Raw genomic sequence first — 19,478 nt, 5'->3', positions numbered from 1 at the left:
TGATGACTACTATGCCTTGTGCCTTGAATGTCAATTGGTGGTCCCCAAGAAGGTTTTGAAGGTGCACCTGGTCCCACTTCCTCTAACAGAAACCCCATTTGAACAGATCACAATGGATATAGTGGACCCTCTAAAGAAGAGTGCTATAGGATGCCAGTACATACTAGTCATCCTAGACTATGCAACAAGGTATGCAGAGGTGATTTCACTGCATTCCACACCAAAGTGGCAGTGATTATGTATGAACTGATAAAGGTTTTTTTGCTTGGGTAACAGTACCACAAGAGATCCTGACTGATAAAAGGATCAATTTTACATCTCAAATGATGGAAAAAACTGTATGATCTATTAAAGGTTAAGTCCATAAGAATTTTGGTTTGCCACCTCAAAAGGAAAGCCTCACTGAGTGATTTAGGCAGATCCTGAACAGCATGTTAAAAAAAATATGTATGGCCTCAGATCTCCAACATGGGGATCAGTTGTTGCCCTCTCTGCTATTTGCCATATGCGAAGTACCACAGGCCTCCACTGAGTTTTCCCCATTTGAGCTCCTGTATGGGAGGCAGCCTCGGGGGACTTTAGACCTCCTATGGGAGACCTGGGAAAAGTAGGTCCCAAGGGCAGATAACATGATTCATTGTGTGCTTAAACTTCGGGAGAGACTCAAAACCTTGGGAATATTTGTCAGAGAAAACACAGATGGCCCAACAGGCCCAAGAGCAGGCCTACAATAGAGGAACCTGTCTGAGCACATTCCAGCTGAGGGACTGGGTGCTGCTGTTAGTACTATGCTCCAAATCCAAACTCCTGGCAAGGGCCCTTCAAATTGGTAAAATGGATAGGGCCATTAGATTATGAAGGAGAAAAGGAACACAGAACTACCACATGAACCTGTTAAACCCTTGGAAATCCCGGGGAGAGGGATTCTGCTTATCATCTCCTACCCCGCCTGAGCCAGAATTAGGCCTCCAACCACCCATACCTCTACAGAACCAGTTCAGGTAGGACATGAGCTTCAACCAGAACACAAAGTTCAAATACAACAGCTGGTAGAATCCTTTTCCATTGTGTCTTGGCCTTGCCAAGGACAGCTCAGGTGGCCAATCATCGTTTTGAGGAGACAAGAGCAACACATTCAAGATGAGCTGAGGCGGCTCCCCAGGAAAATGTGGAAGGTCATCTGGGTGGACCTCCAGGGCATGCTGGACCTGGGGGTTGTGGAAGTATCACATAGTGAGTGGAGGAGCCCTATAGTGCTTATGCCTAGGCTGGATGGTACAACATGTTTTTGCATTGACTTTTGAAAGGTGAACGCCATCTCTAAATTTGATGTCTATCCCATGACAAGGGACATTGCTGGAGTAACTAGGGGCCATTCTGTACATTTCCACCCTCAACCTCATTAAAGGATAATGGCAAATTCCATTAATAGTAGAGTCCCATGAAAAGATAGCCTTTTCTACTGCCTCTGGACTCTATCATTTCTGCAAATTCCATCTGGCCTACATGGGCAGGAGTGACTTTTCAGAGACTTATGGATCAGGTACTTTGACCTCACAGCCAGTACAAGGCAGCATTCTTGGATGACAGAATCATATACAGCTGTCACTGGGAGGATCATCTAAAGTGACTAGTGCAGCAGGATTACAGAGAACGAAACCCTGCAATGCCATATCTAGCTACAAAGCAGTGCACTGGTTGGTGAGTTACTTTGCCACAATATCCCACATATCCAAGTTTAATGAAATGTAGCTACCCACTGTAGCCATTAGAATTACATCCATTAATGGTTATTATTTTTTAATTACCTCTTCATGACAAAGAGACAAGATTTGAAAAATTGTTTTCAAACACAATTTGCCCAACCAAAGGGGCTGACAAAACAGTTGTCAAAGTACTACAAAATTGTGCCAAAATGCCTGAAACAAAGACCTCAAAAACACAGTATTGGATCTGACTGGAAAACAGGGCTGGGAAACTCAATAAAGCATTACTGGGATCCAGAGAAGAGCTGGAGCAAAAGCCAGTGTAGCAGAGCTATTGCAGGGAGCTCCATCACTGACCACAATCAAGAAGGAACTGACTGGAATGTTCAGAAGCCCGCATTTATTCTTGTCAGGAGATGGTGAGTGATGGAAGTAAGCAGCCTGGCTCCCGTGTTACCCCTAACTTGAAAGGTAAACAAGTCTTTAAGAGCAAGAGTAGTTGTCTCAGTCTCATGCAAAGGGGCTAAAACACAGTAATGAGAATCTTGCATTTTCCCTGGTTAGCGTAGACAGGACTTAAGAGGTCTTTCCACAAAGTAAAACAATCCAGAAAGGACTAAATGAGCTACCAAGTAGGTTGCCAGCTATAAAAAATTAGAACTTCAAAACTATTTTTGCCTCTTTATTTAAAAGAAGAAACTTCAAAAGTTCAAACAGTCCAGCTATTGTATGAAAATTTGCAGCTCAATTCCAGGGAGTAACTTTAGTTTCTACAGTAATCAATAAAAATAATATATAAAGAAATAATACATACTTATCTATATTTGAGTAGAACCATTCATATATGCACCATTTGTGTGCTTTAGGAAGTTTGAGTAGATTACGTAGTCGTAATCCAATCTTCTGTGATGCTTTCTTGTCTGGTGTTGGCATTGTTGCAGTAAACTTCTAAGCAATAAAATAAAGGAGAGGTCGCTAGCAGCTGAACTTATAAAGTGAAAATAAAACATTTGCAGTGTTAAATGTGCAAAATAGTACAATGAATGAGACAAACAGGAGCCTTCTGAAATTCTTCAATGGTCTATTAAATATTCAGAATTTTAAAAATAGATAAGCAAAGTTCATTTCCTTGATAAAAATGAATACCTTAGCAATTGCAATGATTTAATTCAAATGTACTGTTCCATGGCTTCTTTAATTTTATTACAAATATACTACTAATATAAAATGGCAAAGATTACTTAACTATACAATAAAACATACAATTAACGCCAAGAGCTAGCAGAGATCATGCCACAGAACGCTAGCTGATCACGTTCTCTACACTAGGCCTTTTTTGTCAAAATTTCCACTGTTGCTACCAGCAATTCAGCTCCAGTGGTGGTGGCACTTATATAGACAGGGCTCCAGGTGGCCTCTGATGTTTTAAGGTTAATCTAATTTTGCTCCATGCAGGGCTACATGATGTGCTGGCTAATGTGCCAGCAGCTACAGGTGCCGTATCTACATAGTGTTGCCACTGTTCTTACTTCCACTCAAACTGAACCATAAATGTTAGTGAAATAAGCATAAAATTGACAAGGTCTTCTTGAGCAGAGTTTCTGAATATGTTTTTAACAACTGATAATCATGCTTGATGTGGACACAAACCATGTTAGGTTGTAATTGTGTGTGAAAACTGTTTTACAAGCTATAGTATAGACAAGACCTTAGGTCCTATCTACACTACAAGAACTAACTATGTTTAAACAGGCAGCTACAATGGCAACATGAGTGTAGACAAGGTGCCTGTCGCTCCTGGTGGGCTTTTTTTTATTTTTTTTACCTCATGGCAACTTTTACATTGCTGGGTCCATTTAGTCAGTGTTCCCCACTCTGCCTGATACAGTAGGAGTGCTAATGGCATTAGTGTTCCCATAGTTCTGCCTGGGCTTAGGTATAGTGGAGTACCAGTTGGCATTTTCCCCTGATAGACTCAATGGTACAAGATCAGCATGAACAGAACTCTCACAGTGTCTGTGAGGGACCCAGTTTGGGGGGAGGGGAGGGAGGCAAGATGTATAAGTCCATTTTGAGCCACAGACTTTACCTAGGAATACCTTTTTTCCCCCAAAAAAATTAATAAACTTATGATGTAAATTGAGAAGAAAACACAATTTATTTTAAAAGATTTCTTTCCTTTCCGGTAATGGTCTCTACATAATACATACGTACCTGTGGAACCATTGCAATCTTCTGATTCCTTTTCGGGGACCTTGTATTTAACTGTCTATCGTCTTCTTCACAAAAGAGACGACTCCGTTTTGAATTTCTGAAGGGCTATACGTATCAAAATTAGGAAGCAATTAAATGAAAAAGCTCATTTCTTCCTTTCATATACAGAACTCATGATAACACAAATGTAATCTATTTTCCTTTGCTATCGACATACCTTGGGACATATGAAGTGCCTCCTACACAGTTATGGTCAAAGATCCATTCATTTAATTATTTCTTTGTTTATAAAACATCTTTTAAACAGGTTGCCCTGGACTTAAAAGTAAAAAAGGTAGAGCCTTCACATAATCTATGTATTTATTTTGATAAATTCTCATTACAAATCCAAGTTGGACATAACAGTTCCTCTCATAAGTAAATTAATCTACTAGTATTTTTAACATGTGCCACCACCCACTACTGTATGTCATGGATGTGTCTTTTCGAACATATAAATTATGGTGCCACAGTTTAGATTATTACAATAAACTTTATGATGATGTTTCAAGGATCACTTATATTATATTATATTTCGGTAATTTTTAAAACTCAGACCTTAAAAACTTCCCTCACACCCTAAAATGCTAAGAAACTGAAGAAACTAAACCATAATAAACAGTGTTCAAATCATGTAAAGATCTAACCTAAGAGAGGAAGCAATTTCAGATTTAAGGCTGTTCAGTGCTCACTGTAACCCATTACTGTGCTAAGATACTACTGTTCCAATAAAATTAGTAGAGGTTGCTTAAAAAAAAAGTAGAAAATCATATATTGCACGTTTGTGGCATGCAATTTTCAAACACTTGAATGTTAGTTATTTTTGTTTCTTAACCAAATTTCTTCATATGTCAAAGAAAATTGCCCTCATTGAAGACTGAAAGGCAGATTGTGGCTCACTCTTGCGTGAGTGTGGTATGTGCTCCTGCGTTGGGTCACACACACATTGTGACCCAATACAGGAACCAGTCTCTGCACTCTGCTGAGCAAAGGGACAGAATCCTGCTAGCTCCTCCCTACAGTTCAAACCACTTACAGAGAAAGAGATTGAGCTGGATTCAGATCTTACTTATACTAGTTTTATACAATATAATTCCACTAAGGTCAGAGTGACTCCTGATTTACACAGATGTGAGATCAAAATCAGGTCTAGAGGCTGGGGGGAGGACAGAAAAATGCAAGACACCCATGTCAAATGTAAATCCTTGACAACAGGCAGAGAGAAAAAAAATCAAAAGGCAAAATAAGAAAGATATTAATTAGTATTTTAGTTTTCAACAAAGCACAGAAACAACATTAGCAATTTAAGTTTTATTGCTGATAAAAATATTTAATTACTTTAACAGAGACATTCACAAATTAACTAAGAAATTCACCACAATGAGAGCGAAGAGCTGTGTATGTTCTTGTGATATCACAGCACCAGGAGCTTCATATGATCATGCAAATCCTTGTCACTCAAAGAAATTAACTTGTACAATTAATCATTTTAAACATTATTATTATTTATTATTCTTTGAATGTTGGCAGTGCCCAAGATAAGCTAGGCACTTTCAAAACCCAAGAAAATGCCTATTCATTGTGGAGCTTGCAAACTAAAAGACAAAAATAGACACAAGTCGGGGGAACAACATATAAGCAAAATGTTCAGGTTGATGATAGGCACACATTTTATTAGTTATAAGTTTTGGTTGTTTGTCATTTTCCCTTTTCAGTTAAACACACTAAGTTACCCTCTTCACATCTTATTCAGCCTACCTGATTGCCTATACAGCTCCAGTTACAGGGTTTTTATGGTTTTTCATAACTAGCCCCCATCTTGGACAGATGATCACTGCAATAAATCAGAGTTCTTCCAGCTCCCAAGGAACAAGAAAGACCCATGACCCAGATTAGACAACAAAGACTCATGGACTCTGCTAAATTCCTAAGCACATTAAAAGACAGGAGGACTCCATCCACAGGATGAGGTGATGAGGATCTAATGAATTATGATAATGGTATGCTAGACTCGACTATTGACATGCTGGTCCACAAACAGCCCTTTTCTCCCCCCCTTGGTTTTCTAACACCCTGTGCCAGATGAAGAGAGAGAGGCAGAAACTTGCGGGTCAATGGCAGAAAACAAAGGTTGATACAGACTAGATGAAACTTAACAAATTCCTCCAAGTTTATGCTGAGGTTGTGTTCCAGGCCAAGAGAACATTCCTAACACCACATTCCACTAATGCTTCCAAATCCTGCCCCATGGAGCTGTCTGGAGTGGTAAACCATTTCCTCAATCCTAAGTACATACAGCTGCATCAGAACAGGGCACCAAATGCTGCGAACTATCATCATGCTTTGCTGAAAAAATCGTGCACAATCAGGAAGTCTTCTAAACAGATTGGATCTGCCTTGCCTAAAGCCACCAGCCAATTGCCCTCCCACATGGAATTCAGTACACTCATTCAACAAGAGATTCTGGATACTCTAAAAAAGTATCAACCTAAGAATCTGACCCATATTTTCCTGGCTTGTAAAAGAGAGTAACATGCAAATGGGGAAACTCATGACTGAAAGAGCCAATGCCTCATTCAGAGAAGGAATCTTTCCTTCCTCCTTCAAACATGCAAATGGTCTGATCAACACTGAAGAAACCCACTCTGGTTGGCAAAAGCCAGTGTAACCATCACCCAGTGTCAAACTTACTATTCCTGAGCAAGTTCATAGAGAAGCTAGCCAGTGGCTAACTTCAAGCTCATCTAATTGAAGCTAATATTGTAGAACTGGCACATTCTGGATTCAGACTAGGATGTGGAACCTAAACTACTTTAGTGGCAGAGATGGATGATCTCCTGCTGTCAATAGATAAGATGGTAGACATCCATTCTCATCTTCTAGGACCTCTCTGCAGCATATGACACTGCTGATCATCAGATACTATCATCTTGCTGAAGAGAGCTGGCAGGAGTCCAACATAATGCACTACAATGGTTTGTGTCTTTCCTAAAGGGACGGACCCAATGAGTAGTGAAGGGAGATCGTACTTCCACCCCTAGACCTTTCACTTGTGGAGTCCCACAAGGATCAATTCTTTCTCCACTTCTATTCAACAAGTACATGCAGCCATCAGGTGAACTGGTCAGATGATACTATCATCAGTTGGGTGAAACCTTTTTATGGGTCAAGTTAAAACTTCACTGAGACTGATGGATTCCTTCTATGTTCAGAGACATAGGACTTTGTAAATAAACAAAACTACATCAAAGAAACATGGCTACCTCCAATTTCGCCTACTAACTGGAACAACCTAGTATACTCCAAATTTTTGGCTAGCCCCTGAGGTCAAAAGGTGTAACAATATCGACTCAAGTGCTAGCAATACGAAGATGACACACAGTTATACTTATCATCAAGTACGACCATACCACTATCACCAAGGTGGCCCAGTGCTTAGATAAGATCAGCTAATAGATGAAGAACAGCTGGTTGAAGGTGAACCTGACTGCAACAGAAGTTATACTGATGGACAAATAAAAGCATTTAAGAGTTTGCAGCCACAGTGCAATTTCCTTTGGTTGATGGCACACCCCCACAACTGGTTAATTCAGTTAATAGTTTAGGACTGTGGTTCCCAATCTGTGGCCCATGGGAGCTTTCAAAATGGCCCACTGCTCCCCTCCCACTGGCTGCAGAAGGACCCAGGTGGACTGCATTGCTACGGGGCTAAAAGTCGGGTGCAGGCCCCTTGCTGCAGCCAATGGGAAGGGAGATCAGCGCTTCCCTCCCCCTGGCTGTAGCAGGGAGCACAGCAAAGCACTCCGCCTGGGTCCCTAAATGCTGGGATCCCTGCTGGAGTCAGAGGGAGGGGAACACTGATCTCCTGTCCCCCTGGCTGCAGAAGGGAGCCACTGCCTAGGAACCAGGTGGCATGCATGGGGCTACAGCACGCATGTGGTTTCCCTGCTGCAGCCAGGACAGGAGAGCCTCTTTGCTGAACTCCTTCCATCTGGCTGTGAAGGGCAGGGGGGACTGCTGGCAGAGACTGGTGGCCTTTCAGGGTAGTAAAAATAATATCTGTGGCTCTTAAGCCAAAAAGGTAGGGAACCACTGGTTTAGGAGTCATCTTTGATTCCTCAGTGATGCTAAGCTCTCACATAACAGCATCTCTGAGTAATATTTCTACCATCTTTGGTTGTAAAGGAGACTCCAGCTCACCTTAGAGGATGATGATCTGGCTTCAGTTATTCACGCCTTCATCACCTCTCAGCTGGACTATGTTGGCACGAACCCTTCGGTGTTTAGGAAACTCCAACTAGTACAGAATGCTGCAGCACATTTCCTCTGCAACACAGGCTACTGTGAGCACATCAGATCTGCTCTCTGCTTTCTACACTGACTTCCTATAGAATTCTGAGTCAAGTTCAAGGTCTCAGTCCATACCTTCTTAGGTGTTCAATGGCCTGGGCCCAGGATATCTAAAAGATCACTTGAAGTTCCAGGATGAAGATCATGGTCAAAAACTTTGCTCATTTGGCACTATGGTATTTTCCACAATAAAAGTAAAATTCATCTGTGCAGGAGAGACAGCTTCTTCATGGGCCAGCCTGAGATTGTGGAATGAACTGCCCATGGAACTGAGGACCATCACAAAACTCACCACCTTCCATTCCAAGAGCAAGGTGCATTTTTTGATCTGCTATAGCGGGGAGAGTGGTATAAGTATCTATATAGAATAGAACAGGATTCCTCCTGACAATGCATCACTTCCCTCAGGATAAATGAGCAATTCACTCATCAAACAGACAGACAGACAGACAGACAGACTATTTAGTCAGATAGTTTCTCTTCGGTGTTGTGGAAGAAGTCTGTCTTCAGGAGGGATTTCAGAGAGAGGAGGCTCTGCACTCCAGTTCAGAAAGGGTGTTCTGTGTATATGGGGGCAGGCATGGAAAAAGCACAGACACATTTATTGTAGAAGTGGACAAAAAAGGCATCAAAACTGATAACACCAGCAGAATGAACTTTGCGAACTCAGAGAGGCTAGAAGACAATGATGTACATAACAAAACAAGTAGGTTATGTAGGAGGTTGATGTTGATCACAAGAAGTTTGAACTTGATGCAGTGGAGAAGGATGTGTCAAAGATTTAAAGAGGGGAAGATGGTGTCAGACCAAAAGAAAGGGAAATCAACTTAGAGGCTGCAAAACATCTGATAAAAGCAGTTTGCTTTTTTTGTTTTAAATGGCAATTCTTTTTTAACTTGTTTAACTTCTCCCAAGATTCCGCCCCCCCGCCACACCCCCAAATGTTGCAGGAAACGCTACTTCTATACATTCATTTTTATTAGAATATCCTCCATAGAATAGCACAATAAGGTAAGTGCATTGTAGGTTTTTCCCAAAGCATGAGTAACCAGCCACTGCCAGAGGCAGGATATTGGACTAGGCAGACCAGATAGTCTGATCAGGTGTGACGATTCTTATGTTCTTGATAGTACAGGTACAATAAACACATTCCATATAACACTTGTAAAAAAGTAGCAAATCATGAAAAACTATCTTGAAACTGGTTAGCAACTTAATTTTCATGTTTATTTATTTATGTATTTATATAATATGCTTTCATTTCACATTAGAGTTGCATAGACTGCTTTATAGGATAGGATATTGATATAGGATATTCAGTTAGATGATATTCACAAATTATGAAATAAATACATTTTAAGCAGATTACCTGATCTATGACTATGAATGATTTTATGGTATTATTACATGAACCTTAAACTTAATTGTCTTTTTAAAATCACAAGCATATAAATATTTACTTCTTACCATTTCTACAGCAGAGCCAGCATTCTTGCTCTTCCAAATAGGCGTTTTCTGTAGCGAACTGTACTTTTCATTCCATGTGCTGGATAAACTTCCCTCTGTCATGAACAGGCACATATCATTAATACATTTTTAAACCTAACTATTGTCGAAATGTTAGCAGTATACTCTCAAACACTACTTCAGTGTTTTTTTCCTTCATTGTTTGTAATACCTTCTTAAAGGTCACCTACAAATGGGTTTAAAATTCCATCATCTTCAGCAAATTATGCCAAATGCCTCCACTAACCAGGCTAAAAGAGGCAGTCAGCCCATTTCTTCCCACCACAATGTTTGTATCTCATGAAGCCCATTTTTGCCTAGCCAGCTAGCTCCAGCTCCATTATGACAGCCATCTGGATAGCTATGTTGCAACTACCACAGAACCACACTGGAGTATCAAGCCAGTTTATGCAGATTAGTCTTTTTTTAATTACCTTTTAGAAATAGTTCATGCGAAGCTCTGAAGATTTTGGCTCAACAAGGGCACCAGTAACAGGTAGGAGAATGAGCCAGGTCCTTCTGGCTCCCCACAGACATTGTTGATCATGCATCACTAGTAAATGGGAGTAGCATTCTGATTCATGCTTCTATATCTGCTACCGATATCCTTAGGGAGCCAAAAAATTATCTTCCAAATTTTGGAAATTTCACCTATCCCACACTAGGAAACTGAGATCCAGGAGTGATATTCCTGCATAGATGGTATCTTTCCAGAAAGATGCCACTTCTTTGTATGTGACTATGTTTAATCTATTACTTTGTTTATACTCATAAATGAGGACAGCATAATAGTTCCTGGAATATAATTTGTTAACTTTTGAAGCACCATTTAATACATGGTGGGCCATATATTATGAGTGATGAGGGCATTGTTTTATTACTTACATTTATATAGAACAGAGGTGCATTTAGTTTTAAAGATATTTAGAATCCAGAGAACATTTCACATCTGATCATAATAATTTTAAGACAGATAAATATTTGACCTGTAACTAACTGACATTTTCCCTTTAAAGTTAAGCACTTACAGAGGATAATTAACTATAGAATTTACGTCTTCCACAGATAATATTTCAGCAAACATCTGGGATCCATTTTTGAATATGTCCTTGTAAATTAATAAGCTTAGGCATTTAATTTGCCAATAAACTAGCTCTCATCTACACTGGAAATAAAATGGTATTAGAAAAATTGTTTTTAAACAGTTTAGAACTTTTTAAGCTATAAATACTATTTGCCTAGCATGGCTGTTTAGAAAACGTACTATAAAAAATGATTTTTGAATGGATATATGCTGCACAATAAAACTGAGTGAAATAAATTGCCTGCACCAAATTTAGACTGTTTAAAACTGGTTCAGTAAACAGATTTTCTCCCCAGTGTAAATGGGGACCCTCTAATATGTAACAACATTTCTGGCACTAGGCAGAGCAGAAGGATTCAAAATCTTGATGCAATGTGCATGAATAGAATTTTTCTCCAGTGTTAAGATAATATAAGTAATAACTCTGTTGAGTTAGCCCACTAGTTACTGGTAGAAGACACAGTGAGATTACAAATTTCCTTTACAATATAAATTCTATCATAAGTAAAGGTCCCACTGAGAATCCTTCTATCTCATCCCCAAGAAAGGAAAAATTACCTCAAATTTCATGTCAGACCTGATGCCTAGGCAGTACTTAAAGAGGAAGCACCTATTTCAGAAATGGCCTCCAAAGGGTCTCACTCTCAAAAGCAGCATCCAAAGAAGCTGCAATATAAGTAGAGTTTGACTAGTGAGGACCAAACGATTCAGATACAGGTATCTAAAACAAAACAATTATCAGCATATATTTTATAAAAACTATCTTAATAATTTTCCTTTGGAGAGGCTTTCTGAAACCAGAAACTGTAGTTATGATCTGAAGTCAATTTATCTCTCTCGTTTATACCACACCTAAAGAATACATTGTATTTATTTCTTACCTTTCAAGCTCACAAGTGCTTTTGCTGAAGAACCTGCAATTTATTTAAAAAAAAAGTCCATATACATCATATTTTTCAAAGTTGGTTCACAACTGGTGCAATAGCTACATATCAGTTATATAATCTATTTTTCTTCAGAAACAGGGAACTATTCTGAGATCAACCCCTTGACTACTGAGAAGATGAATCCAGTACACTCTCCACAATACAATGTGCAGTATTGTGTGGGGTATGGCCCAGTAAACATTGAAGACATATATTTACATTTTAATTATTCCCTTTAGTTTTACATCCACAGTGCTCCTTGAACCCAGAACTATATAAATGAATACAGACAACTCAGGGCAAGCTTTACTTCTGACACACACACTTCCCTGTGAATGCACATATTTGATACTGTTTTAATTAGGACATGTAAACTTCAAAGTGTTGTCATTTTGTGGTAGAATATAGTCTACCAAGGTTCCATGATGAAACAAAACAAAAAAAAAATTTTGCTTTCTCAGTCTTGGGGTGCAAGTGGGGGATGACAGGATGGAAGATTGTCTCTGTAGTGCAATGCTTCCCTCCCAGAGATCCACTACATTCATAGTTTTTAAGGCCAAGAAGGGACTATTAGAATAGATCATTTAGTCACCTCCTGTATAACACAGGCCATAGCATTTCACCCAGTTACCCCAGTATTGAGCCCTATAACTTATATAGAGCACTTTATGGATGCTCCAGGGAGAAAGAGCTCAGCAGGAGAGGTTGAAGAGGGGATCAGCCACTCGCTATAGCACCATTCCTGTTTCTGTCTGTGGATTTTCACACAGAAATCCCACTAAGAGTTACAGTAGTTGCTTGAAGTAGCATTAACTCCTATGGAGCCCCCTCAGACACTGCTACTGCATAGCAACAGAGGGACACAGCCACTGGAAATATGGCTGCCAAAGAAGTTGTGCTGCTAGGAGGAGACAGTGGTGTGGTACAGATGGGCAGCTATTCCTATAGGAGGAGACCTGTCTACAAATATCTGGAGGTTCCTTTTCTCATGAATGTATGGTATCTGTGAGGTTGTTGGGTCTCACCCCCATTAACTCTACTGTCCTGAAATCTGGTGCATCTGAGATAATACTTTCCAGTCAATTTTGCAAGGGCCACAAAGGAGTTCTCCCCTCTTCCCACAGAAGTGAATGTTCTGCTTCCTTGTTGAATGTTATTGAGAACAACCCCCACCACCCCCCCAAACAAACAAACCCAGTGATGATGACAAAAACTATGTCCATTACAGTCTTTATTTTTCCAGCATGTTATTTTGTTTGCTACCTTATTATTGCACCTCTACTATTTCCTCATCCTAAAATAAATAAATCTTACTATATCCAGAAATGTAAAAATATAGGGCCAGATTGTCTTCAGTGTGGAGATGATCTACTTGGTACAGAAGAGTAAGGGATGTGTCACAGAGCTGGTTATGGCTCACTGATGCTCTAGCTGACCTGTTGCTCCAATTTACAATAGTTGGTGCGTGGTCACAGTGAGACCATGTGCCTGCTGTGAATCGGCAGAGCTATTGTGTGTCCTGACCCTTCCTCACAACCTTCTCCTTGACATGACTCCTTTGCTAAGTTGAGGGACTGGAGGTGGTTGGTGTAAGAGCCTGCTCTGCCTGGTTTACTAGAGAGACACAGGGTGGGTGAGGCAATATTTTTTATTGGATCGACTTCTGTTGGTGAGAGAGACAGGCTTTTGAGCTACATAGAGCATTTCTGACCTAAAGAAGAGCTCTGTGTAGCTCGAAAGCCTGTCTCTCTCACCAACAGAAGTTGGTCCAAAAAAGGTATTACCTCACCCACCTTGTCTCTCTAATATCCTGGGACTGACATGGCTACAATAACACGGCATACTGGCAGCTTTACATCAGATGAAATTCCCCCTTGCCTCTGGCACACAAAGGGGTCAAAATGGGCTCAGAATAAATAGCTCAATGAAATGAATCTGATAACTTGTTAATTAATTAGATTTTAGGGACACTGTCAAGTTTTTGAAGATTTTTGCATTAAAAAGGTTTTATACAACCAGATATTACTAGAAAAGTAATATATTTTTTATTTTAATTAAAACTGGATGTAAACATTCACCTGTTGTTTTACAACACAATCACTGCAACATACTGCTAGTTAGAAAAGGCTTGTCTGCATTGGGAAATCTACCAGTATGACTCCTGACCAGTGGACACTGCTTCCAAAGTGATATAACTAAATCAGAAAAAGGCACTCTTTTTTTGGAATTGGAGTATCCACATAGGAAGTTATACCAATATAATTACACTGGTAAATTTCCCTGTGTAGAGAAGCCCAAAGTGAAAATAACAAAGCTATCTTCATGGTCCTAGGTCACTGAATTGCAGAGAATAAATCAACAGCAAAAATGGCAACAAGTTCGTCTCTGATTTTAAGTTTTAGTAATGAAAGTAGGATATTAAAAATAATTCTCAGCTTGATCGTCCCTTTATGGTAAAATTAAAAACAACAACTTTAAAATATCACATGCTATTAATTTTTTAAAAAAACATACTGTTACAAATAACACTTAAGATCACTAGCACTGAGGGAGGCTAGTGAAAAAGTATATTTTTCTATTTGGTTGACTTTATGCATTTAACAACACTTTATATATAGGTCAGTTTAATTGTCTCTCCTATTTTTCGTGTGGATCTTTCACACTCTAGTAGAATTAAAAAAAATAACTTTAATACAAATAAATGTCTTTGTAAACTACAAAAATTGTCAGAGGAGCTCTAGACAGGTGTAGTAAGTGAAACTTTTTTCTTAATTAAGAATTTCACTGGATTTTAAAATTGATGGTATTTCCTTTAAGTGCCTGTTCATATACAGTAATTCTCTAGAAAAAGTCAGTAACAGCCTTTTGATAAGAACTATTATATTTTAATAATAAAAATGAAAAAGTTGAAAGCAATATAAATATATAGATGCTTGGATAAAATAAATATTGGGATAATTAATCAGACTGAGTCACCACAGACATCAACACCACACAACAAATAAGTAGGAAGGAGTGCATATTGTAATAGCAGAGGATGTTACAACATAGGTCTGGCTCTCACTCTCCAGTCTGAGGAGGATCACAGAAGTGACTTTTTTTCCTTTCTTTTTTTTTTTTTTAATACGGAGAGGGAAAACTCAGCATGGCCTGTGAGGTAGGATGATAGTATGGTTAGGGTGTAGGCCTGTAAATTTAGAGACCTGCGTTCAATTCCCTGCTTTGCCATAGAATTTCTGTGTGACCTTGAGCAAGTCACTTAATTTTGCTTCAGTTTCCCATCTGGTATTACCTGGCATTGATAAGACCATTACTAGAATACTGTGTCCACTCTTCAATAAAAATTTTGGAAAGGGTTCAGAAAAGAGCTACAACAATGATTTGCCAAAATGGAGAACATGTCTTAGAGGGGAAACTTAAGCTCAATCTCTTTAGTTTTTCCAAGAAAAGGTTAAGAGGTGACTTAATAATGATCTAAAAGTACCCACACGGAGAAGAGAATTCTGATAGAATACAGCTTTTATACCAGCAGAAAAAGCATAATAAGATCCAATTGTTGGAAGCTGAAATTAGATAAAAACAGACTCGAAATGAAACTCAAATTTTTTAACGGTGAAGGTCATTAATCACTGGAACAACTTACCCAAGAACACGGTAGATTTTCTATCACTTGATGTCTTGTATGCGCAACCTTAATTCACTCTCCTTGCGCATATGCATTATGACACAGCCTTTAATGACATGATCACATACTATTTTTTCCATAGGATCTCTGCCTCAGTCAGTTCTCAGGATGGACTGTGCTCACTAATATTGCTAATCAATATTTCTATTTATCCTTATCATTCAACATTTGGCATCATGCATTATTTACTGCACACCATCCAAACCCTGTACTAAACACACAATTATTTATTTTCTCATAGGCTTTTTTTATGGTTCTAATTACTGTAGAAGAATTTTAAAAATATTAATTTATAATATTTGTATAGAAGTTATGTTCAAGCACAGCTCCTTTTGACTTCCATTGCAAGTGCTGAGCACTCTGCAAATCAGGTCACGAGTCTCAAATTCAGAACTACAAAAAATGAGAAACACAATCAATGGCCAACTGTAAAAATTGTGTCTTAAGGGACTTGCCCAAAATCACACAGGAATTCTCTGGCAGAGCCAGGGATTCTCCAGGTGGCTGCAATTGCCTTAATCACAAACTATCCTTTCTCTTCCTGAAATCCCCATGCCTTATTAGTTATACACCTTCCAACTTTTTAAACAATGGAGGCAGAGGTTCTAGAAAAAACAGCCTCATTCACTACACAAAACCCTGAAACACAGTCTATCCTGTGCACTGAAAGAGGATGGGTTCCAATGGAAAAAACAGTGTTATGTGTTCATGTAATTAAAGATGGTATCAAGTGCATTCACACATGGGGACCAAATTAATGTTGCACCTCGTGCTTGACTTTGCAATGTTAATGTTATTTAAATGTAGGGGTTTTATATGTACATTTTCTATGTTTTTATAAAAAGCAAAATGAAAAAAACCAGTATTTCCATCATATGTAACTATACGGACCCTCACACGAATCATCAATAGGTTGGAACCTTTAGACCCATAGCACAGCCCACCTGATCTAATGGAGTAACTGATAACTGTAACTCGATGTTATCCATCATGTGGAGCAGTCACTAGAGGGGGCTAAGAGAGACACTTTGCCAATGGATTTACAGCTATTTGCTGGCAACAGAATGGGGATTCAGGAATTAGATTCTGTTCCAGGTTTTGAAGGTGAGTAGTTTTTAGTGATTACAGACCCTTTTGCTCTTGTCCCCTTCTGCCTGCCCCTTCTGCCTCTCTTCTTTAGCATGTTCTAACCACAGCCTATTCTCTCTGCTTCTAACTCCCACTCCCACACCAACCCGTCCCTCTTCCCCCCCTTTCTCCCAATCTGGCACTTCTATCCCAGGGGTTCTCAAACTTTATTTTGCTGGGACCCCCTTTGAAAATATTTTAGGCTGTGATGACCGCCCCACCAAAAGTAATGAACCCCCTCATGCCATGCCACCCTTATTGGCATACATGGAGGCTGACCACTCGCAATCCCCACATAATAACCTTGCAACAACGCCTTAAGGGGTCACGACCCCCAGTTTGAGAACCCCCACCCTTCAGTTCCCCCAATCAACTTTTCACTCTTCTTCATTTGAGTCTGTGTTTTTTCCTCTTCCCTGGTGTCTGAATTCCAACAGGGGAGCATGAACAACACAGGAGAGAGTCTCCCCTACTCTCATTCTGGTACATGGTGCCACTGTGGCCTACAGCTGATGGGAGCAGCAATTATAGAAAATGTCCTGCTCAGCCCCTGATGGAGCATGCTCATTATGACTGGCACAAGAGTGGTGAAGCAGCGGTCTCCAAACATTATACTATACTGAGTGAGCATTTTGCTCTCAGGCTCTAAGACCCCTTTACCGAGCATGTGCAAACAACAATTTTCAAAGGCAAATTTGGGTAGATTTTCATGAGGAAAGAAAAGTCACTTCTCATTCACCAGTGTTATCTCCTTTCCAAATTTCTAGTAACTGCTTCAAAACATGGAAGTACTAGAGTTTCTTCAGTGAAACAGTAATAAGGATTTAAAAAAAAAATACAAGCAAAATAACATTTTCCCCTAACCTTGTTCTTGGAATGGCTGAAATGTTTTTGCATTTAAAACTAACAGATGTATTAAACAATAGTGAGTGGAAGTGACTGTTTCTGGTCACCATGTTTTTCAAGATTTTAGAACTAGTAGATCTCATCTTCTCAACATTTAGCTTTTATTCATATATTGGAAAAGAAAAACAAGTTTTCCTGCTTTTTCAACTCTCAAATGGTACCTTAATGTTGAACAACAAGTCATAGAACACAACTACCTGAATAAAATGAAATGAAGAAAATATTCTGCCTTTATGTGCTGCTGTTTCTACCTGTCAACAAACTTTGGTTCCAGCTGCTTAGCCAGTGATTTCTACCAGTACAGCAGTTTTATTTTTTTGACCTTAAAATATATTGTCATAATTTCAAATTTAATTTTAAATAAGTTTTATTTTTAAAAAGAAAAATGTATTTAATTTAAATAAAAAATCCAATTTTTAAATAATCAGTTTTTATCCACCTTGCCAATTACTAACAGGGAAGTTAGGAAAAAATTTCCTCTGAGGATAGATTATTCCCAAATGACCACTATGTTCTTACACTTTCCTCTGAAACATTTGGTACTGGCCACCATCAGAGACAGCGTACTAGACTAGATGAACTACTGGTCTGATCCAGCATGGCAGTTCCTATCTTCAGGATGGGGCTCAGGGACAGGTCCATTAGTTAGCACTGAAATTAGTGATCTCAGATACCACATGCAACACCAAGGTCCAATCTTTTGCTCTCAGACTAGGAGAGCATTTAAGAAGGCTTACAATGAAGATGATCTGAAGCATCCTTTAGCTGATTTGTGAGCAACATTAATGGGCTCAGAAGGAAACACCCCACATATTTCACAGAAGATGGTGCAAAGGTCTTTGAGATTCCAACAGACACACAAAGGACTTGCTTAAAACTACTTCTCCCTCACAAAAAAAAAAAAAAAAAAAAAAAAGTACCATTATAACGCTGATGATTATCCTTCCGCTCCTCCTTTTGGCCTAAAACTGAACAAAGCAGGTTCCTAAAGTATAGCAATGTGATTTGATACCAGTGATTGTGGAGGCTTTGGGTATGTCTACACTGACGGCAGCTAAGTTGCCACCGTCAGATTGATCTTTCCGGATCTATTTAGCGGTCAGTGTAGACCCACTCAATCGATCAGGAAGCTGACGTAGCAAAGCTGACGTGATGTAGCACTGTGTCGACGGGAACACAGTTCCCATCGGTGCAGTGCAGTGAAGATACCGCGCAGAACGGAAGTACAGCAGTCGACAGAAGTTATGCAAGCTACTCTGCATAGCTTACGTAACTCCCGTTGACTGCTGCCGAATCTCCAAGTATGTGTAGACCAGAGCTGAGACGTAATTTTCTACCTAAACCCATGTGAAACAAACTAGTGTATCTGAAGTTTAAATTAAGCCATATTCACAGCTGGTCCTAAATATCTGTTTAAAATATGAATACTGACAAGAGCCTTTTTTAAAAATAGTTTTTGGGAAAGCCCCTCAGTGTTTTAAACTCTATATTAGTTGTAATATCCTGTTAAGACTTTGAAAATAAACTTTTTAATATCTACAGCTTTTGTTGTTTCTTGTTTAGCAAATCTGGATAACATGCGTGCACATGCGTGTTCAGAAGCCAACAAAGCGGACTGTATGAGTCAGATGGGTGACAGCAGAATGCAAAGCTCTAGGTCCCTATCCTGTCTAAATTCAGCCCTGACCAACAGTGACTTTGAAACTGATTTGCATTACAACTTTTAAATAAGTTTGTAATCAATGTCACCATTGGCTTTAGATGTTTTCTGTCTACATACAGCATAGTGATACTCTTTGAGTAACCAGAGTAACTCTGAGTGTTTCATTCCTGCCAGTGGCCTCAGATGGATGTCTTCCTGTAACTAAGTGGGCATGCTTTTTCCTCCGCCTCAGAGATGACATCCCCTAACCACATCGGTGCAACTGGTTTGG

At 39.3% G+C, this 19,478-nt stretch overlaps 1 protein-coding gene across 3 annotated transcripts in view; it reads right to left on the bottom strand.

The window, feature by feature from the left end:
• The window catches only part of LIN9 (lin-9 DREAM MuvB core complex component), a 67,244-nt gene that overhangs the window by 33,721 nt on the left and 14,045 nt on the right, over positions 1 to 19,478 (bottom strand). For 2 of the 3 annotated variants that reach the window (XM_067565389.1, XM_067565390.1), the window contains exons 2-5: positions 11,781 to 11,813; positions 9,777 to 9,871; positions 3,921 to 4,025; positions 2,521 to 2,654 (exon numbers count right to left, since the gene is read on the bottom strand). In XM_067565389.1, the coding sequence (XP_067421490.1) occupies positions 2,521 to 2,654; positions 3,921 to 4,025; positions 9,777 to 9,871; positions 11,781 to 11,813 (367 nt within the window). Of the gene's footprint in view, positions 1 to 2,520; positions 2,655 to 3,920; positions 4,026 to 9,776; positions 9,872 to 11,457; positions 11,566 to 11,780; positions 11,814 to 19,478 lie in introns of all 3 variants that reach the window. The other variant, XM_067565391.1, reaches the window with a different exon arrangement.

The sequence above is a fragment of the Emydura macquarii genome, unplaced genomic scaffold (genome assembly GCF_026122565.2).
Source record: "Emydura macquarii macquarii isolate MOO-44397 ecotype Brisbane River unplaced genomic scaffold, CSIRO-AGI_Emac_v2 contig_2676, whole genome shotgun sequence".
In the NCBI taxonomy this organism is placed as follows: domain Eukaryota; kingdom Metazoa; phylum Chordata; order Testudines; family Chelidae; genus Emydura; species Emydura macquarii.
Note: the sequence above shows the minus strand (reverse complement) of the source record. Positions and strands in the feature narration are given on the sequence as shown.